This window comes from Scomber japonicus, chromosome 21, assembly GCF_027409825.1.
Source record: "Scomber japonicus isolate fScoJap1 chromosome 21, fScoJap1.pri, whole genome shotgun sequence".
NCBI lineage: Eukaryota > Metazoa > Chordata > Actinopteri > Scombriformes > Scombridae > Scomber > Scomber japonicus.
Window position 1 is genome coordinate 3,787,339 of NC_070598.1, and position 21,309 is coordinate 3,808,647.

At 39.2% G+C, this 21,309-nt stretch overlaps 3 protein-coding genes and 1 non-coding gene across 4 annotated transcripts in view; 2 read left to right on the plus strand and 2 right to left on the minus strand.

Moving 5' to 3' along the window:
* Window positions 1-4,741, minus strand: chmp4c (charged multivesicular body protein 4C). The gene is made up of 5 exons (XM_053342153.1): window positions 4,481-4,741; window positions 2,784-2,961; window positions 1,929-2,037; window positions 1,212-1,332; window positions 1-62 (listed from the first exon to the last, which is right to left on the minus strand). The coding sequence occupies exons 1-5, from the start codon at window positions 4,716-4,718 to the stop codon at window positions 1-3; spliced, it is 708 nt and encodes a 235-aa protein (XP_053198128.1). The 5' UTR covers window positions 4,719-4,741.
* Window positions 4,742-5,559: 818 nt separating this feature from the next.
* Window positions 5,560-11,632, plus strand: zfand1 (zinc finger, AN1-type domain 1). Its single transcript, XM_053342145.1, has 8 exons — window positions 5,560-5,644; window positions 6,789-6,831; window positions 7,680-7,719; window positions 7,816-7,943; window positions 8,030-8,121; window positions 8,238-8,356; window positions 9,711-9,866; window positions 11,394-11,632. Exons 1-8 carry the CDS (start codon window positions 5,590-5,592, stop codon window positions 11,568-11,570), a joined length of 810 nt encoding a protein of 269 aa, XP_053198120.1. The 5' UTR covers window positions 5,560-5,589; the 3' UTR covers window positions 11,571-11,632.
* A 926-nt stretch (window positions 11,633-12,558) lies between these two features.
* trnar-ccg (transfer RNA arginine (anticodon CCG)) lies at window positions 12,559-12,631 on the minus strand. Its single transcript has one exon. It is a non-coding gene; the product is annotated as a tRNA-Arg (tRNA).
* Window positions 12,632-19,300: 6,669 nt separating this feature from the next.
* Window positions 19,301-21,309, plus strand: part of LOC128382821 (plexin domain-containing protein 2-like) — an 85,685-nt gene continuing 83,676 nt past the window's right edge. Inside the window, 1 exon segment of the mRNA XM_053342822.1 lies at window positions 19,301-19,375. Within this exon segment, the coding sequence (XP_053198797.1) occupies window positions 19,301-19,375 (75 nt within the window).

Here is a 21,309-nt window from a genome sequence, read left to right on the forward strand (position 1 = left end):
TTAAGTTGCCCACGAAGCCAGCATGCGCATGTCGTCATCATCTTCAGCCCTTTTCTTGGTGGCTGTAAAAAAAAAAGGAAAAGGAAACATTTAAGGATTCATTTCACTTTTATTATTTTCCCCCTTTAATGGATAAATAGCTAATCTTTGGCCTAAAGGTGCCAAACATGAACTACAATGCATCTCTCTCTGCTTTCATTTCCTGTCACCAAAATAAAAAGGCATATGCAAACAAAAAGAAAGAAAAAAAAGCAGCTAGTTTAAATATTCTGTAGTCTTATTGTCTTTAGTCTATAAATCTTTAAGTTATTGTATTGTCTGTCTTCAGAATCACTCACAGAAAAAAGAAAAATTCACGGGGTGAACAGCAGGATGACCCATCTACTCTCTGTGGAGTTTCAGTCTAATCTGTTCCCATGGCAACGACCCAATTAAACAAGTTAGGGCAGCCAGGTAGGGTTTGGAGTACAATGTTGGACTGTGGGGAAGCATGTTGTTTATTCATATTTATGATTTTTTTATTTTATTTTAGAGTTACAGTCTAATTTGTTCCCATGGCAACAACTCAATTAAACAAGTTAAGGCAGCCAGGTACAGTTTGGAGGAGGTACAGTATGTTGTTTATTCATATTTATGATTTATTTTTTTATTTTCTTATGGACAGAGGATATAAGAGAATGAGTGCAATATATTATTTATTTACTTCCTTATTTGTGATTTTAACTGGACCTTACTCTATGTGTCATGAATTGAACTGTGATGACCAAGCGGCGTTGCTGCTATGCATGATTTTTTAATGTGTCTATTTAAAGTTTAGGAATATATTCATATGCAAACCAAAAAAAAAAAAGCAGCAAATTTAAATATTCTGTATAGTCTTACTCTTGTAGAACCAATAGTGCAAAAAAACTAATTGGTTCCCATGGCAACAACCCAATAAAATTAGGGGGATACAAGAGAATGTGCATTATATTATATTATATTATATTATATTATATTTTATTATATTATATTATATTATATATTTGTGATTTTAACTGGACCTTTCTGCGGTGTTGCTGTTATGGATGATTTGGATTGCTTGTTTGGTGTCTTTTAAAGTGTCTCTGTGTCTCTTTAAAGTTTTTCTAAGTCTAAAGTTGCAGGTAAAATTTGAAATATTTTGTCCTTTGTTGTGTCAGCTTTACTCTCAGTGTTGTACATACTTGCGCGCTGACTGGGCCTGGCTGACGGTAGTTTGGAGGAGGGAACGCTGGGCAGCCCTCCCATCCTCTTCATGTTGTCCTCCAGCTCCTCCTGTTCCAGCTCAGCCAGCTCGGCCAGAAGCTCGTCCTGACAAAACACAACACGACACAGGTGAGGTCAGAGATTAACAGCTTTTAAACTCAGAGAGAGAGAGAGAGAGAAAGAGAGGGAGAAAGAAAGAAAGAACAACAGAGCAAGAGAAAGAAAGAGGGAAAGAGAGAGAAAGAGAGAGCGAGAGAAAGAGAGGGGGAGAGAAAGAGAGAAAGAAAGAGAGGGAGAAAGACAGAAAGAACGACAGAGCAAGAGAAAGAAAGAGAGAAAGAGAGAGCGAGAGAGAGAGGGTGGGAGAGAGAGAGAGAAAGAAAGAGGGAGGGAGAGAGAGAGAGAGGGGGAGAGAAAGAGGGAAAGAAAGAGAGGGAGAAAGAAAGAAAGAACGTCAGAGCAAGAGAAAGAAAGAGGGAAAGAGAGAGCGAGAGAGAGAGAAAGGGAGAGAAAGAGGGAGAGAGAGAAAGAGGGAAAGAGAGAGAGAAAGAAAGAGAGGGAGGGAGAGAGAAAGAAAGAATGAGAGAGCGAGAGAGAGACAGGGAGAGAAAGAGGGAGAGCGAGAGAAGGAGAGAGAAAGAAAGAGAAAGAGAGAGAAAGAAAGAGAGAGAATGTGATGAAAAGCTAGCTGAGATCTCGACCTCATCAAACGTTTCTCCGAAAGGTCCAGAAATGGCTTCACTGATCTCTCGAGCGACATCCTGCTGCTCTGTGATGTCCTGCATCAGATCGTCTATTTTATCCACGTCCCTGAAAAACAGAAAGAGAGAAAAAAGAGAGAGAGAGAGATAAACTTAAAGGTGACATCATCTGCTTTTGGTCATTTTCTGCTACTTAGTTGGATTTTAGCTGTTAGACGTGGCAGGCTTCGTTGCTAAGGCGGTTGCTAAGGCGGTTGCTAAGGTCTCCTGCTCTTCTCTCCTGCTTTTGTTTTTTATTGTGAAAATGTTTGAAATGAAGATCAATAAAAAAGGAAAAAAAATTGGTAGAAATGATCCCTGAGAGTTTTGTTCTGCAGGCTTGGTTGCTAAGGCGGTTGCTAAGGGCTCCTGCTCTAACATTTCAAGTCAGATTTGGGCTCAAACATGCACAGATGTGTTTGAGAAGTTGATATTTTTGAGGAAAAAGCTTTTAGATGTGGTGAAAGTTTGCATTAGGCTATAAAAACCTGAACTGAGTGGCTGCTTAAAGGACCAGTACAAAATAAATAAGAAGTTTTAAACTGGAAATCATGCAAAGATATTCACAGTAGCTCCAAAATATCAATATAGAGGTGGAAACTTACTTTTGTTTCTCACTTTAAAAAGGTTTCACTTGAAGCAGCTTTAAACTTTGATCATAATCTGATTGTATTTCCTGTTATCTGTTATATAAGAAAAGTATGAAGGTAAGATAATGAAACAATTTGCTCTTCACCAGGAGCTTTTTAAAAGAAGGGCGTAAATGTCGTGTTATCATCTCAGTTTAACTCTTATTTCCTGTCGTCGGTTTCTCACATGTTCTCGTGGACCTTCTTCATGGCCTTGGCAGCGTAGCCCATGTTCTTCAGCACCTCCGTGTTGGTGTGAGAGTTCTCCAGCGCTTCTCTCTGGAACTCGATGGTGGAGAGCGTGCCGTCGATCTGAGTCAGCTGCTGCTCCAGACGCTTCTTCCTCTTCAGCGCCTGCAGAGCAGCTGATGAAGAGGAAGAGGGAGAAGAAGAGGGAGAGGATTGTAGATGTGAAAGGGATTCTGGGTGATTATCTCAGATCTTACTGTACCAGTGTGTTGACACACTGTCACATTTTTGTGTGTGTGTGTTCACAAACAAAGGAATCAAGGTTCCTCCCATTACATAACAATGTTTATTTTTACTGTGGAGGTGATTCAACGAGTGATACAGCAACTTTTGACATAAGAAATCATATTTATCTGCTGACCCTTTGGAGGGCCCCCACCCCTAGGTTGGGAACCACTGGACTAAACTAGCTAACTGTATATAAAGTAGTATAAACTAGCTAACTGTATATAAAGTAGTATAAACTAGCTAACTGTATATAAAGTAGCATAAACTAGCAAACTGTATATAAAGTAGCGTAAACTAGCTAACTGTATATAAAGTAGTATAAACTAGCTAACTGTATATAAAGTAGCATAAACTAGCTAACTGTATATAAAGTAGCGTAAACTAGCTAACTGTATATAAAGTAGTATAAACTAGCTAACTGTATATAAAGTAGTATAAACTAGCTAACTGTATATAAAGTAGCATAAACTAGCTAACTGTATATAAAGTAGCGTAAACTAGCTAACTGTATATAAAGTAGTGTAAACTAGCTAACTGTATATAAAGTAGTATAAACTAGCTAACTGTATATAAAGTAGTATAAACTAGCTAACTGTATATAAAGTAAACTAGCTAACTGTATATAAAGTAGTATAAACTAGCTAACTGTATATAAAGTAGTATAAACTAGCTAACTGTATATAAAGTAGCATAAACTAGCTAACTGTATATAAAGTAGCGTAAACTAGCTAACTGTATATAAAGTAGTATAAACTAGCTAACTGTATATAAAGTAGTATAAACTAGCTAACTGTATATAAAGTAGTGTAAACTAGCTCCACCTCCAGCAGCTACAACAGTAACATGCTGCTCTAACACTGATGCTTCACTATTAATAATCTAATGATGTCATATATAATAATATATCACTACTTTTACTGTAATACTGCATACTACATCACTATAATACTGCAGTACTTTTACTGTAATACTGCATACTACATCCCTCATAGTACTGCAGTACTTTTACTGTAATACTGCATACTACATCACTCATAATACTGCAGTACTTTTACTGTAATACTTTAACAGACTTGTAATGGGACTTTTACTTGTAATGAAGTATTTTTACATTGTTGTATTAGTACTTTTAACAGAGTAAAGTATCTGGATACTTCTCTCTGTTTTCCTTCTCATAGAAACTTCACTTGTTATGAACCTGTTTTACTTGCTGCTGTAATCAAAGCTACAAACTCATAAATCATCATACAGGAAAAAGTATATCTGTACCTGAGTTTACAGTCTGTCCTGATATCATAATAAATATCATTGTAACATTTGCCTTCCAGAGATAACACATTGTATGTAGGTTAAAGGTGCAGTCCGCAGAATAAAGAAGAGAGTGGTGCAGGAGGAGAACAAACATACCTCGCTTGTTTTTGGTCCCATTCTTCTTGGCTATCGTGAGTTCTTGCTCTATCCTTTTCTCCAGGTAATCCTGTTTCTTTGTCAACATTTCCTCTGTCTCTCTGAGTTTGTGGATGGCTTCCTGCGGTGAAGGAGCTCCTCGGGACCGGTGGTGGTGTTTGGACCTGGAGGAGGAAGAGCTGGATGAACCCGAGCTCGAGCCGGAGCTCCCTTTGAATAATTTGGAGATTTTACTCATTTTTTTGCTGCTTTCTTCCTTCCAGTAACTAAATCATACACGAACTCTCCTGCTTTAAAAGCTTTCTACAGGCGGGAGTGTTGGCAGTAGATTTTCCTGCTCGACGACTTTCAACTTTTTCAATTCAAATCAGTGAAAGCACCTGTCACACCACACCTGCGTGACGTAATGAAACCCGACACCCTTTCTTCTTCTTCTCTTGGTTTAGAGGCGGATTGCAAACAAGTTTAAGGTGCATAACTCCACCTACTGTACAAGAGTGTGAACAATAATGTCATCTAGCTTGTTACATTATACCCGATTATACCAAGTGTTGGGGTGTAATTTTATTAATTACAAAATATGGCATATGGCTTAATATTACAACAAGCATTGCTGCTAGTTTGCACCTTTTTATAATATAAGATATTCCTTTATTATTCCCACAATAGGGACATTTGCAATATTACAATAAGAAAGAATAAAGAACAACAAATAAGTACGAAAAATAATAACAATAATAGTAAAGTATGTAATACAAACAATAATCATGATAATTGTGACATTATATATTGCATATTGCAGTTTATTGCACTCAGAAATTACTAATATTTTATTTATGTCTTAAATTATTTCGTTTTTAATTGTCTTAAATGTTCTTATGGATCAGGGAGTGCTATCTAAATATCATTATATTACTCTCTGACCCTTAATATAATGACAATAAAGCTACTAAAGAAAAAGTAAACAAAGAAAAAGTCATGTGACGTGACTGTATGGGCGGTGTCAACGTTCTGAGTCATGTGACGTCAGTGTTCGGGGGTCAAAGTTCGTGTTGACGTCGGAAGGCTAACAGCTAACAGCTAGCATCTAGCATCTAACCTGCTAACTCATGGCTGAATTAGATATTGGGAAACATTGTGAGATTGATTCATGTCATCAGCAAGGTCTGTTTATTATTATAACACTCAGTCTGTGTTACAGTACATGAAGATATATGTTAGCGGTGTTGGTTTTTATCACTATAAATGAGATGAAGTGTCTGTTTTTAGCATAGTTAGCCGCCCAGCTAACTTAATGTTCAGTCATTTGTGATTAAAACTTTTTGTGTGTAAAACAATTAAAGGTGTAGAAATAATGTCTATATCTAAATAAGTCAGCATAAACACTAACATCGGTATCTACCTAATTAAACACTTTTAATCATCTATTTGTGCCATAACGAGCCTCACATCACTGTCTAAGTCACTGCTTTATACCAGAGTGTTTGTGTGTTGTTATTGTTTGGTTGTCATGCACATACAAATGAACTTATAAGACACCCAAAATACAGCTATATTAAAATACATTAGTTACATTAATTAAGTTACCAAACTCTACAAAATAAAAACAGATCAATCACAGCTGACAAAAACGTAACTTTTAATACATTTCTCTATAATAAAAATATTCCAGTGTTTATACAGCTGTCACTTATTTGTATGTAAGTATATTAAACTAACTTTAATATATACATTTAGCTAACTGTGTACATAGTTATATACACTCACTCACTGTCCTCTTTATTAGTTACACCTGTGTAATCTAATTCAATCCAATACAACAACTCTGCTATAAATAATAATTTTATGAAGTTTATACATTTACAGTTTGTGTTAATAGTGTCAAAAAGGTGATAATTCTACTTAATGTTTATTACTTAGGTCATAGTGGGTGATGGAGGTGTATGGATGTATTATATATTGAATGATGTTCCTAATATTTTGTCCACTCCATTAAACATTCATGACAAGGGGCAACATATTAGGAACACCAGTCAATATAATGCACCATAATACACCACAACCACTTAATAATTAACATAAAGTAGAATTATCACCTTTCTAATAATATTAACAAAAACTGAAAATGTATAAACTTCATAAATGTAGGATTTAAAGCAGAGCTGTTGTATTGGATTGAATTAGATCGTGTCCCTTTTGAATTGAGTTGAATTGAATTAAACTGATAGGAAACAATGAGTCATCTGTATTGATTTTAGTTGTGAAACTAACATGTCTGAACTTGTTCTCCTCTCTGCTTCTCTTCTAGATTTCCTTCCCTTTGTGTGTGACTCTTGCAGCGGTGTTTTCTGGTAAGAATTCATCACCTCAAACACGAAATGAAAGTGACCTTTAGACACAGAAGGGAAGTGTGGAAATAAAGGGGTTTACCACACAGTAACTACTCGGTTAAAAGGAAGAAAATGGTACTTTCAAAATAACTTGACCACAGCTCAACTAATGGACACAGATCATATTATGGGCTGGATTTGTCTCATTGTAGATACAGTATGTTAATGTCAGTGTACAAATGCTAAAGATATGTTGGAGGTAATTTATTAAAAAGTTCAGTATTTCAGTATTAGTGAAGTTCTGGTGACTACAGGTGAAAGGGTAGGAAGAAGGAAGGAAGGGTGGAAGAAGGAAGGAAAGGAGGGATGAAGGAAGGAAGGGAGGAAGAAGGAAGGAAAGGAGGGGGTGAGGAAGGGAGGGAGGGAGGAAGGAAGGAAAGGAGGGAGGAAAGGAAAGAAGGAAGGACAGAGGAAAGAAGGAGGGAGACAGGAAAATGGGAAGGGAGGAAGGAAAGGAAGGAAGGAAGGAAAGAAAGAGAGAAGGAGGGAGGGAGACAGGAAAAGAGGAAGGAAGAAAAGAGGGAAGGGAGGAAGGAAAGGAAGGAAAGAAGGGAGGAAAGAAAGAGAGAAGGAGGGAGGAAGGACAGACGGAAGGGAGGAAGGAAGGAAGGAAGGAGCAGTCAAAACAGACGGGGTCAATTTGACCCGGGAGGACGACAGGAAGGTTAATAACTGTGTTCAGTACAGTAAAGTAGAAGCAGGACTAAACACACTTTATTACCTTTCTCCTCATATAATTCCTATTTTGTGTGTTTATGTGCTTTTTAATAAAATAATAAAATAAATGCTTCTTGTTTTCTCTCTTACAGCCTTGAACACAGAAGCAGAGAAGCTCATTCATGTTCAGCTGTAGGTCAAACTTACATTTCCTCCTCTGTCTGGTTATTTATATACTACCACTGTCTCTTGTTTATTTCTACCTGATTTCCTCTGATTCTGTTTCAGGAGTCGGTAAAAAGGGAACCTCAGCCTGCAGGCGGCAGCACCAGCTATCCGTGTTCATTTGAAGACTGCAAAGGAAAAGAACTGCTGCCTGTAATCTGTCCGCAGTGTGGAAACCATTTCTGCTTAGCGTACGTCTTTTCATTCAGTAACAGAAAATTAATCTATAATGCTCTTTCATCAGTGTGTGTTAAAAGTTTTTATTCTTTACTTGCAGCCATCGTCATCAAGATGATCACAAGTGTGAGAAGCTGGAAGTCCAGAAGCCTCGAATGGCAGCGACCAAAGAGCTGGTGCAGAAGATCGTGGGTCAGTTACTGTAGTTAGATCTTCTTCTGTCATTCCTCTTTTTGTCCACATGGGGTCAGTATTAAACAACATGCTGTCAACTCTCTTACATTTGGATTATGTTTTTGATAACTCAGAGTCAAAGGCTGGATCCAAAAGTAAAGGGCGCAGAGGAGCGAAGAACAGCGCGACTGCAGCGAAGGTAGCGTTAATGAAACTGAAACTTCACGCTGCAGGAGACAAAGGACTGCCTCAGGTAAATATCCTCTCTATAGAGTATCAATGTGTTAATACTCTGTACAGGTGGGGCCTAACTCATTTACATTCAATCTGATCTGATGTGGGCCAGATCATTAGAGAGAAGGAAGGAAGGAAGGAAGGACAGAATGACGGAAATTAGGAAGGAAGGAAAGAAGGAAGGACAGAATGACGGAAATTAGGAAGGAAAGAAAGAAGGAAGGACAGAAGAAAGGAACAAAGGAAAATAAGACAGGAAGGACAGAGGGAAGTAAGGAATCAAAAGAAGAAAGGAAGGAAAGATGGAAGAAAGGGAGGGAAGGAGGAAGGACAGAAGAAAAAGACAGTAAGAAAAAAGGGAAGGAAGGAAGGAAGTATGGACAGAAGAAAGGAAAATAAGACAAGAAGGAAGGAAGGATGGAATAAAGAAAATGAAGAAAGTAAGGAAAAGGGGAAGGAAGGAAGGATGGAAGAAAGGAAAATAAGACAAGAAGGAAGGAAGGATGGAATAAAGAAAAAGAAGACGGTAAGGAAAAAGGGAAGGAAGGATGGATGGAAGAAAGTAAAATAAGACAAGAAGGAAGGAAGGAAGGAAGGACAGATGAATGGAAGAAAGGAAAATAAGACAAGAAAGAGAGAAGGAAGAAAGTAAGAAAGTGAGGAAGGAAGGAAGTATGAAAGAAAGAAAAAGAAGACAGTAAGGAAAAAGGGAAGGAAGGAAGGAAGTAAGAAAGTGAGGAAGGAAGGAAGTATGAAAGAAAGAAAAATAAGACAGTAAGGAAAAAGGGAAGGAAGGAAGGACGGAAGAAAGGAAAACAAGACAGGAAAGAGAGAAGGAAGAAAGTGAGGAAGGAAGGAAGAATGAAAAAAGCAAAAGAAGACAGTAAGGAAAAAGGGAAGGAAGGAAGGAAGGAAAGAGAGAAGGAAGATAGGGAGGAAGGAAAGAAGGAAGGAAGTATGGAAGAAAGAAAAAGAAGACAGTAAGGAAAAAGGGAAGGAAGGAAGGACGGAAGAAAGGAAAATAAGACAGGAAAGAGAGAAGGAAGAAAGTGAGGTAGGAAAGAAGGAAGGAAGTATGGAAGAAAGAAAAAGAAGACAGTAAGGAAAAAGGGAAGGAAGGAAGGAAGGACGGAAGAAAGGAAAATAAGACAGGAAAGAGAGAAGGGAGAAAGGGAGGTAGGAAGAAAGAAAAAGAAGACAGTAAGGAAAAAGGGAAGGAAGGAAAATAAGACAAGAAGGAAGGAAAGATGGAAAGAAGGAAGGACAGATGAACGGAAGAAAGGAAAATATACAACATTACATTTTTCTATTATTATAAGTTTTGTCTTGCTGATTACTTCCTGTCCCCTTTCTTCTTCTCTTCTCTTCCTCAGACTGAAAGAACGTATTTCCAGGTGTATCTTCCTAAAGACTCTAAGACCTCCAGCCAGCCCATGTTCTTCTGCTCTAAATGGAGCGTGGGCAAAGTGGTGGATTACGCAGCGTCTCTGGCAAGCCTGAAAAACAACAATAACGTGCTGACAGCGAAGGTAACACGAAACACTAACTGACATCTTTCTTCTTCGTCTGTTTCATAACTTTCACTCATAAGAACTGCAACATTTTTTTATTCCTGAGCTGTCAGAGAGTAGATGTGATGTGTGTCTGCAACCTGAACCTGAACCTGATGAGGGGTGCAGCAGCAGCAGAGAGAGAGAGGGGGGGAGAGAGAGAGAGACAGAGAGAGAGAGAGACAGGGAGAGAGAGAGAGAGACAGAGAGAGAGAGGAAGAGAGAGGGAGAGAGAGGAAGAGAGAGACAGAGAGAGAGAGGGAGAGAGACAGAGAGAGAGAGACAGTGAGGGAGGTAGAGAGAGGTAGAGAGAGGTAGAGAGAGAGAAAGAGAGAGAGACAGTGTGAGGGGGAGAGAGAGAGGGCGGGGGGTAGAGAGAGAGAGAGACAAAGAGAGGGAGAGCGAGACAGAGAGAGAGGGAGAGGGGGGGTAGAGAGAGATAGAGAGAGACAGAGAGAGAGAGAGAATAGGCTCCTCCATAATTGACAAACCAATAGATGGAGCTGAGTTGGCACAAACCGAGCAGCTGGTGTCAGGTGTTGAGCTACTTCCTGTCTGCAGCTCTGCTCACAGGAAGTGAGCTTCACCAGAGTTCAGTGTTTTCACTCTTCTTGTTTTCCCCTCAGGTTGTTTTTATTTCAAGCTGGTGGCAGGAAGACAAACACTCATGCTTTTAAGATGTTTAAAACACAGGTGTCAAACATGAGGCCCGAGGGCCAGAAGTGGACCGCCAAAGGATCTAATCCGGCCCACTTTCCTTCCTTCCTTCCTTCCTTCCTTCCTTCCTGTCTTTTTTCTTCCTTCCTTCCATCTTTCGTTTCTGTCTTCTTTTCCTTCTTTCCTTCTGTCTGTCCTTCGTCCTTCCTTCCTTCCTTCCTTCCTTCATTCCATATTTCCGTCCTGTCTTCTTTTCCTACTTCCTTCCTTCCTTCCCCCCTCCCTTCGTGTCTTTCTTCCCTCTTTTCTTCCTTCCTGTCTTTTTTCTTCCTTCCTTCTTTTCTTCTCTTTTTTCCATCCATCCATCTGTCTTTCTTCTCTTTCTTACATCTTTTCCTCCTTCCTTCCTTCCTTCCTTCCTTCCTTCCTTCCTTCTTTTCTTCCCTTTTTTTCCATCCATCCATCTGTCTTTCTTCCCTTTCTTCCATCTTTTCTTCCATTTTTCCTTCCTTCCTTCCTTCTTGTCTTTTTTCTTCCTTACTTCCTTCCATCTTTTGTTCCTGTCTTCTTTTCCTTCTTTCCTTCCATCTGTCCTTCCTTCCTTCCTTCCTTCACACCTCAGGTTTAAAACCAAGTGTTTGAATTGCATATTTAGCTAAATTTAAAGAGCAAACTCTGACCAGTCTCTCTCTCTCTCTCTCTCTCTCTCCTCTCTCTCTCTCTCTCCCTCCCTCCCTCTCCCTCCCCCCCCCCCCCCCCCCCTCCCTCCCTCCCTCCCTCTCCCTCCCCCCCCCCCCCCCCTCCCTCCCTCCCTCCTCCCCTCCTCCCTCCCTCCCCCTCTCTCTGCAGAAGCTGCGGCTGTGCCACCCTCAGACAGGCGATGCTTTCCGGATGGATGACACCTTGCTCTCTCTGCTGGCTCACCCAGACTCTCCCTTGTATAACGGGGGTAACGTGATCCTGGAGTACCTGGACAATGAGAGCGCCGGCCTGGACGACGTTTCAGACTATATCTCCGTCACCTGACTCACCGACAACAGCTGATGCACTGATGATCGTTTTGTATTTCTATCAATAAAATATGAGGAGCTGTAAGATATTGGACTTTGACTTTTAATCTAAATGAAAGCATAAATAGACTCACAGTATAATGCAGCAGGTCAACTCACATGTTCACCTTGCTGCATTATAAATGGGCCACTTCCATATTTCGATCCTGTCTTCTTCTCCTTCTCTCCTTCCTTCCTTCCTTCCTTCCTTCTCTCCTTCCTTCCTTCCTTCCTTCCTCTTTTCCTCCTTACCTTCCTTCCTTCTTCATCCTTTCCTCCCTCCCTCCCTCCTTACTCCTTTCTTTCCTTCCTTCCTTCCTTCCTTTCTTCCTTCACTTTTTTCCATCCGTCTGTCTTTCTTCCCTTTCTTCCATCTTTTCTTCCTTCCTGTCTTTTTTCTACCTTCCTTCCATCTTTCCTTACTTCCTTCCATCTTTTGTTCCTGTCTTCTTTTGCTACTTCCTTCCTTCCTTCCTTCCTTCTTTTCTTCTCTTTTATCCATTCTCTCTCTCTCTCTCCCTCTCTCTCTCTCTCTCTCCGTCCTCCCCCACCCCCCCCCCCCTCTCTCTAACTCTACCTCTCTCTCTCTCTCTCTCTCTCTCTCTCTCTCTCTCTCTCCCTCGTTCTCCTTTCCTCTCTCTATCGCTCTGCAGAAGCTGTGCCACCCTCAGACAGGCGATGCTTTCTGGATGGATGACACCTTGCTCTCGCTGCTGGCTCACCCAGACGCTCCCCTGTACCTGACTGTCACCTGACTCACCGATTTTTTGTATTTCTATCATTAAAATATGATGAGCTGGAAAATATTGGACATTGACTTTATGTAAATGAAAGCATAAATAGACTCACAGTATAATGCAGCAGGTCAACCCACATGAAACCCATGTCATGAGTGATTTTACAACAATGCAGACTTTGCACATGTTCACCTTGCTGCATTATAAACCAAGTCATCAGACGCTTTACGACCCAGGTGGGACTTGAACCCACAATCCCCAGCTCCGGAGGCTGATGCCTTATCCATTAGGCCACTGGGCCGATGTGGTGGTATATGTGTCGCATCAAATAATGACATTATACACATCATTTTAATACTATGGTTTTATAAAGATGTGTAGTAGTGTATTAGTATTTTTTAACACAAACCTAGTTGGATGTTCTTTCTCTTTGCCTTCAGTGCCTCACATGTCATCACATCATTACGCTGTTGCTACGGGCTGCAGGCTGTTATGGCTTTAATGAAATGTGACAGCTTAATTCTTACAATTTAATGCAATGTAAGATGAGATAAGATGTTCCTTTTATTAATCCAATAGAGGGGAAATGTACATGATTGCAGCAGCAAGTGGAGAGAAAAATATAAAAAGAGCATCAATAAAGAAGAATGAATAATAGGTAAGTACTTAAAACATCAAATCTGACACAATACAGGACTGATGCCTTTATGTTTTTAACCCTCCTGTTGTCCTCAAGTCAAGGAAGGAAGGGAGGGAGGGAAGGAAGGAGGGAGGAGGAAGGGAGGGAGGAAGGAGGAAGAAAGGGAGGAGGGAGGAAGGAAAAGGGGAAGGGAGGAGGGAAGGACAGAGGAAAGAAGGAAGGGGAGGAAGGAAGGGAGGGAGGGAGGGAGGAGGAAGGGGAGGAAGGAAGGAAGGGAGAGAGGGAGGGAGGGAGGAAGGAAGGTCGGAGGGAGAAAGGAAAAGGGGAAGGGAGGAGGGAAGGAAAGAAGGACAGAGGAAAGAAGGAAGGGTAGAAGATAGGGATGAGGAAAGAAAGAGAAGAAGGGAGGGAGGAAAAAAGGAAGGGAAGAAGGTAGGGATGAGGAAAGAAAGAGAAGAAGGGAGGGAGGAAAGATGGAGGGAGGGAGAAAGGAAGGACAGAAGGAAGGAAGAAAGGGTGATGGAGGAAGGAAACTAGGAAAGAGGGAGGAAGGAAAGAAAGAGAGAAGGGGGAGGGAGGACAGATGGAAGGAAGGAAGGGTAGAAGATAGGGATGAGGAAAGAAAGAGAAGAAGGGAGGGAGGAAAAAAGGAAGGGAAGAAGGTAGGGATGAGGAAAGAAAGAGAAGAAGGGAGGGAGGAAAGATGGAGGGAGGGAGAAAGGAAGGACAGAAGGAAGGAAGAAAGGGTGATGGAGGAAGGAAACTAGGAAAGAGGGAGGAAGGAAAGAAAGAGAGAAGGGGGAGGGAGGACAGATGGAAGGAAGGAAGGGTAGAAGATAGGGATGAGGAAAGAAAGAGAAGAAGGGAGGGAGGAAAAAAGGAAGGGAAGAAGGTAGGGATGAGGAAAGAAAGAGAAGAAGGGAGGGAGGAAAGATGGAGGGAGGGAGAAAGGAAGGACAGAAGGAAGGAAGAAAGGGTGATGGAGGAAGGAAACTAGGAAAGAGGGAGGAAGGAAAGAAAGAGAGAAGGGGGAGGAAGGACAGATGGAAGGAAGGAAGGAAGGAACAGTCAAAACAGACGGGGTCAATTTGACCCAGGAGGACGACATGAAGGTTAATATAGCTTATTCTTATGTATCTTAGTTTTAGTTTGCCTGGGTCTCTTTGCTTATTTCCTATTTATTATGAAATATGGGTCACATTTATATTATTTGTATTATTATCTGGGGCATAAAGACAAAATTGGACCATTTATAATAAAGAAAATATACAAATCATGACAGTTTAAACTAGATATGTCTGTGTAGAAGTCAGACTGTGTATATAAAGTATGTTTAAAGGTTGTAAGCGGCTGAACAGAGTCTGCGTTCATAAGAGATAAATAATGAACGTCAACTCTTAAAAGCAGACAAAACATAAATAACACACACACACACACACACACACACACACACACACACACACACACACACACACACACACACACACACACACACACACACACACATTCTTTCCTACTAGGAGATATTTATATTGTGTCAGAGTTATTTATTACCCTTTAGTATTTATCACTTCTTACTTATGTTCAGTACACTATTAATGTATTTACTACTCTAATGTGCAATATTAGTATTTGTATTTATTTTAATACCTCTCTATTCATCTTTCTTTCCATTGTTATAAGTGTAAATATTTTATAATGTACTTTAGTTGGAACTCGAGCTTGAAGAAGCTAAATTTCACTACAATATATCTACAATATAGTAATAATAACTTTATCTATATTAGACTCTGACTGATAATGGATATTTGGAGCAATGCTGATTCTGATATTAGGGAGTAAAAAAATCTATATACTAACTGATTTTGCAATGTGGTCATCAAACACTTATGATATTTTACATTTAACTATAAACTTTATATTATAATATGACATTAGTGCACTAGTCTGAAACTAAAGTAATTAAACTTCACTGAGAATTTAGTCATTATTAATTTCTATAAATAATAAAACACAACCACAACCAAGGTGTGTAACATGTGTGCGTATATTCAACTTGAATCAAGAAAAATGATCAAATATACATAAACTATATAACTTAAAAAATATATTGGTGCATATTGAACATATATACTGATACCAATATATCTGTGATAGGCTAATATAGGGCTCTAAAATTAATATAGCACCCTCAAAAACAGAGTTTACAAAGTGCCTTAATAGACAAAGCACAAGCAGGATACTCAGAAGACAAAATAACATCAGGAATTCAAACAGTGAGGCCAAAAGAAAAGTAAAACATAAAAAACAAGTCTATAAAAAAGAGTTTTAAGAAGTAATTTACAATAAATCACATGTCACTGCTGCCACCAGCTGTGCTGTTGCGCTTGTGACAATAAAGATCTCTTGAATTTTTAGTGCAGCCCTAAAAAAAAACACTTAAAACACAATAAAAAAATGTTTATTTCTTGTTTCAGCAGTTTCATTCTCTGATAAACAGGCAAGTCCAGACAATAGACCCAGCTCTAGCAACCATATAGCCCTTTAACCAATCAAAAGAGCTGTCATTTTAAACGAACGTATCAAACAACCAATCACATGCTCACTAACAAGAGAAGGCGGGACGCATGAAGTAACCTTTTAACCAATCAAAAGAGCTGTCATTCTTAACGGACGTATCAAACAACCAATCATATTCTCTATAACGGTTGGGGCGGTAACCGAAATAGCTTTTTAACCAATGAAAAGAGCTGTCATTTTTAACGGACGTTCCAAATAACCAATAGAATGCGCGCTTTTACAAGAAAGAAGGTGTGTACGTCATCGCGGCATATATATAAATAGAGAGGGGCTTGGCTTCAACGGTACAGTGGATTCCGTTGTTTTGATGAGAATAGCCGCTTTGTTGAGGAGGTTTATCGACGATTTATAGCAACATTAGCTCGATTTGGTCGAATTATTTTTATTGCTTGTTATTTGCTTGCTTTTTTTGATCGGGTCGCTTACCGAAAAAGCGACTTGATCCAGCTAATACGACGCTTTTTTTTGTAGGGAAATCGTAAAGGGATGCCGCTGCAGACAGACTCCGACGGACGCCAGCAGTCTTTGGATTTAATCTCGTCGCATTTAATCGGAAAGAGTAGTTTCTCTATAAATTTAATAAAAGGCCTCAGAATAACTCCTCTTCGACCGAGTGTTTATGTAAGATAAGTGGAGAGAAAAGCAGTTACAACTAGAGAGCTTTAAAGAAAAAAAAGGAGCTAACATTAGCACAGTTTGAGCTTTAATATATATAAACAACAGCGAATAAAAGACTAGTTTCTACTTTCTAGTCTACTTCTTCGAGCTATTGTTTTCTGCCCTGTGCTGGATAATATTGCTAGGTAAGTCAATTGTTGTGTAATATCGACGTATTTGAACCAGGAAGACGATTTGTCAACTCTGTTATAGAGCAGAGTGGGGGAGGGGCGGCGGGGTAAATAACCAGTCTATTGCCCTCCAGATAGAGGAAATGGGTGTTTTTATTATTGTGTCTTAAATGTGACCTAAAGGGGCGCTGCAGATAGTTAATTACACTATAATACAGCTGGTGTTTTAGGTGCAATTAATAGTAAATATTACCTTTTTATTTAGAGTCTTTACTGAAGTGAAAGTAGCAATATAGCAATGTATAAATGCTATATTACAAGTTAAAATCATGCTTAATAAATATAATGCATGTTAAAGTACATCCGTATTACGAATGATGTATTTAAAGTATTACAGTAAAAGTACTGCAGTATTATGAGCTTGATGTAGTAAAAGTATAAAATAGCGATACATCAATGTAAAAATAATCTATTACAAGTTAGTCATGCATTTAATAAATGTAATGTAAAAGTACATTAGTATTACAGTAAAAGTATGCAAAGTTTTGCAGTAAAAGTACATAACCATTATGAGTGATGTATTACGGTAAAAGTACATAAGTATTATGAATGATGTATTCGAAGTATTACGGTAAAATTATGATATCTTAAATGCGCAGCAGGTAGTTAATTACACTACAGTACAGCTGGTGTTTTAGGTGCAATTAATAGTAAACACCTTTTGATTTAGATTCTTTAAGCTATAGTAGCAATGTAGTCATGTATTAATGTTATATTACAAGTTAAAGTCATGCATTCAATACATGTAATGCATGTTAAAGTACTGCAGTATTATGAGTGTTGTAGTATGCAGTATTACAGTATTATGAGCCATGTAGTATGCAGTATTACAGTAAAAGTACTGCAGTATTATGAGTGATGTAGTATGCAGTATTACAGTAAAAGTACTGCAGTATTATGAGTGATGTAGTATGCAGTATTACAGTAAAAGTACTGCAGTATTATGAGTGATGTAGTATGCAGTATTACAGTAAAAGTACTGCAGTATTATAGTGATGTAGTATGCAGTATTACAGTAAAAGTACTGCAGTATTATAGTGACGTAGTATGCAGTATTACAGTAAAAGTACTGCAGTATTACAGTAAAAGTACTGCAGTATTATGAGTGATGTAGTATGCAGTATTACAGTAAAGGTTCCCAACCTAGGGGTGGGGCCCCTCTGAAGGGCCAGCAGATGAGTATGAGGGCTGTGAGATGATTAATGGGAGAGGAAAGAAGTAAAAACAAAGCTCTGAGTGAAGTGTATAAAGTAGCATCAGATGGAAACACTTAAACTAGCTCAGAGTTGTTCTTATCTACTGTATTTATGTAAATGTGTTATTTACTTTCCACCACTGAGAGAAAAGTCTGTTTACTGTCCTCATGTGTCTGTTGACTGATGTTTTCTCTTCTTCGTGTTTCACAGGCAGCGATGAAACTGTTGGAGAACTCGAGTTTTGAAGCCTTCAGCTCTCGGCTGTGTGTTGAAACCGGAGAGTCTCGCATCCTTGGCAGGTGAGCTTCTCTCCGTCTTATGTTGCAACATGAACCACGAGAGCCAAGAGTTTGTTTTTAACACAGTTTTACTCTGAGGAAGTATTGCGCAATCACAGAGTTAGAGACCAGTCGGATCCATTGTTTCCCATCGATCTGCTGCAATAAGAGCTGCAACAGTTAGTGGAATAGTTGAAAGCTGCCTGACTCAACCTTTACTGTCATTTATATATTATTATTATTATTATTATTATTATTATTATTATTATTATTATTTGTTCTGTGAATAAGACTTTAATACAAATCAGCTTCTTTTTTGAGTTAATCCTTGATGATTAAGACTACTTTAACCTCCAACCAGACAAAGCACATCTATTAGTACAGCACATTTATTCAGAGTGCTTTATATAAAACATAAAATGCATCAAGAGAGAATATAAAAGCAACACATGGCAAGATAAAAATACACTTAAATATCATTTTAAAAGTGTTAAAATGGAAATAAAATTAGGCTAAAATAGGATTAAGACTACTTTAACCTCTAACCAGACAAAGCAAATCTATTAGTACAGCACATTTCAACAACAGGGCAATTCAGAGTGCTTTATATAAAACATAAAATGCATTAAGACAGAATATAATAAGATAAAGACACATTTAACTATTTAAAAGTGGTAAAATGGAAATAAAATTAGGCTAAAATAGGATAAAGACAGATAAAACCAGCAGAATTAAAAGTTATAGTGGCAGTGTGAGATAATAACCTTAAATCCTGATGATTATATTATTGAGTTAATATTACAATATTTTGCAACTCAAAAAAACTCCCGGGTCAAATTGACCCTTTCTTCCTTCCTTCTGTCCTTCCTTCCCGCTCCCTCCTTTCCTCCTTCCTTCCTCCCCCCCTTTTTTTCCTTCCTTCCTCCCTCCTTTCCTTCCTTTTTCCTCCTTTGCTTCCTCCTTTTTTTCCTCCCTCCTTTCCTTCCTTCTTCCTCCCTTCCTCCCCCTTTCCTTGCTTCCTTCCTTACTTCCTTCCTCCCTCCTTTCCTTCCTTTTTCCTCCTTTCCTCCCCCTTTCCTTCCTTCCTTCCTTCCTCCCTCCCTCCCTTCCTTCCTTCCGTCCTTCCTTCTTTCTCCTCCCTCCTTTCCTTCCTTCCTCCTTTCCTTCCGTCCTTCCTTCCTTCCTTCCTCCCTTTTTTCCTTGACTCTAGGACCACAGGAGGGTTAAATATGTGAATTTGCTGCTTTTATTTCTACCTCTAACTGTTCTGATCTTTTCTAGACTAGCTGGTTAATCTTTCTATTAATACTTTATAATAATAATAATAGTTTTAGTTGCAGACGTTATATCACTCAGACTGTCGCTGTAGTTCGTGTATGAAGCATAAAAACAAACCCTGCAGGGCTGCGTTGCTCCTCTCACCTCAACATGAGCAGCTTTACACCTTCTATTTACAGGACTGCTGACGGAGCACAAACACCCACACCTCAGACACTTCAGACTGTGTGTTTATGCCAAAATACAAGAAGCTCAGTGTAAACAACTAGGGCTGTCAAACGATTAATTTATTTAATCGTGATTAATCGCAGAATTTCCATAGTTAATCGCGTTTTGAATTGCATGTTTAAAATCCTGTTATTTTCCATTTGAAGGCAGTTTTAAGCCCATAATGTAAAGCATTTCTTACCAGAGTGTCTTAACTGGGAATCAATCACGGCTCTGCTGCGACTCCCACACTCCAAAATGGTCCTTTGGTGGAGCTGAGGCTGGCTTGGCTGCACCTGGGTGTTTAGCGTGGAGGTGCTAACTCAAACTCCACGTACTCCGGTGGTAGTTAAACTCCGTTTGACACAGGTTGCATTTTACTTTTGACTTGTCAACTGAAGCGTCTGGAAGTGTTTTAAAGTTAAACAAGCCGTTCAAAAGTCCAGTAGCTCTCTTACTTTCCATCAGCGCGGTAGGTTTACTGCAGGAGGCCACTTCAAAGCATAGCGCTACAGCTAGAGGAGCCGTCTACGGGGGAGTAGAAGGGACAAAAAGGCTTGCAACATTAAAATGCAATTTTAAAAGAAATTAACGTGTTATGGATTGCATTAATCTAATCGCGATTAACGCGTTAACGCTGACAGCCCTGTAAACAACCTAAAAAACTGAGCTGTGATGTCATGACAGGAGCTCAGAGATCAGAGTTATGTAATATTATGATGAGACTCCTGAACAGGAAGTCTACATTCAGGCCTTGAGCTGACAGTTAATGGGTAACTTTCAGACTTGGTTTAATTTGAGATGTGCTGGAGGGGTTATGTAAGGGTTGCCGTGTGGGTTTCAGCATCGCCGTGGTTACATAAAGTTCAGCAGGTTGTGGAGTTATGCAGACCGACCCGCCGAAACCGAAGCTAAGCTAACCCCCCCAACCCCAACCCCCCTCCTCCTCCTCGAGTGACCAACAACACGGTGTCCTCTCTCGAACCGCACCGACTATTTCTGAGACTGTCATGAGAAGTGTGTTTATGTGTGTGTGTGTGTACTTCCACCCCCCACACACACACACACACATACACACACACACACACACAGTAAATACAATATGAAAGCTGAGTGCTGCTGTTTAGGCTGCTTAGAGGATTAGTGAGAGCAGCAGCAGCAGCAGCAGTGTTTACAAGCTGCAGACTTTAACTCAAAATGCATCTTTTAACATTTTTATAACATGTTAAAATATAATAATCAGTTATTAATATTAAAGTTAGTCTGCACACGTTTAACTAAAGTGACTAAAAGCTGCACAAAAATATAAGAAACCCAACTGATTACTGATATTAAAGAGTAACAAAAGGCTAATATCAATGTGTCAGCTGATCATTTTATATATAAAGAGAACATTTATATGAACATATATTTTGTGCATTGATCCTTTAAATGTAATTATCAAACACTTATGATAAAGATATGTAATGAATGCATGATATTTTATAGTTGAACAGTAAACTTTGTAGTATAAAATGACATTAATGCACTGAAACAGTAAACTACACTGTTAATTTAACCCTCCTGTCGTCCTCCTGGGTCAAATTGACCCCGTCTCTTTTGACTGTTCCTTCCTTCCTTCTTTCCTCCTCCCCTCTTTCCTTCCTTCCTTCCTCTTTTCATCCTTAATCCTTTCCTTCCTTCCTTCTTCCCTCCTTTCCTTGCTCCCTTCCTTCTCTCCTAAATTCCTTCCTATTTTGTCCTTACTCCTTTCCTTCCTTCCTTCCGCTTTTCCTCCTTACCTTCCTTCCTTCGTTCCTTCCTTCCTCTTTTCCTCCTTCCTTCCTTCCTTCCTTCCTCCCTCCCTCTTTTTCTCCTTAATCCTTTCCTCCCTTCCTTGCTTCCTTGTGTCCTTCCTTGATAACATATATATCTAACTTGAATTAGAAATAGGATAAAATACACATTAAATG

Bases quoted from the DNA above. Each gene is read 5' to 3' on its own strand.
- zfand1 (XM_053342145.1), top strand. From the start codon at position 5,590: ATGGCTGAATTAGATATTGGGAAACATTGTGAGATTGATTCATGTCAT. The intron at 5,645-6,788 runs GTCTGTTTATTA...CTTCTCTTCTAG, and splicing joins TGATTCATGTCATCAGCAAG to ATTTCCTTCCCTTTGTGTGT. The intron at 9,867-11,393 runs GTAACACGAAAC...CTCTCTCTGCAG, and splicing joins ATAACGTGCTGACAGCGAAG to AAGCTGCGGCTGTGCCACCC.
- chmp4c (XM_053342153.1), bottom strand. From the start codon at position 4,718: ATGAGTAAAATCTCCAAATTATTCAAAGGGAGCTCCGGCTCGAGCTCG. The intron at 2,038-2,783 runs GTGAGAAACCGA...TCTGTTTTTCAG, and splicing joins AAGAAGGTCCACGAGAACAT to GGACGTGGATAAAATAGACG. The intron at 1,333-1,928 runs GTCGAGATCTCA...GTGTTTTGTCAG, and splicing joins TCGGAGAAACGTTTGATGAG to GACGAGCTTCTGGCCGAGCT.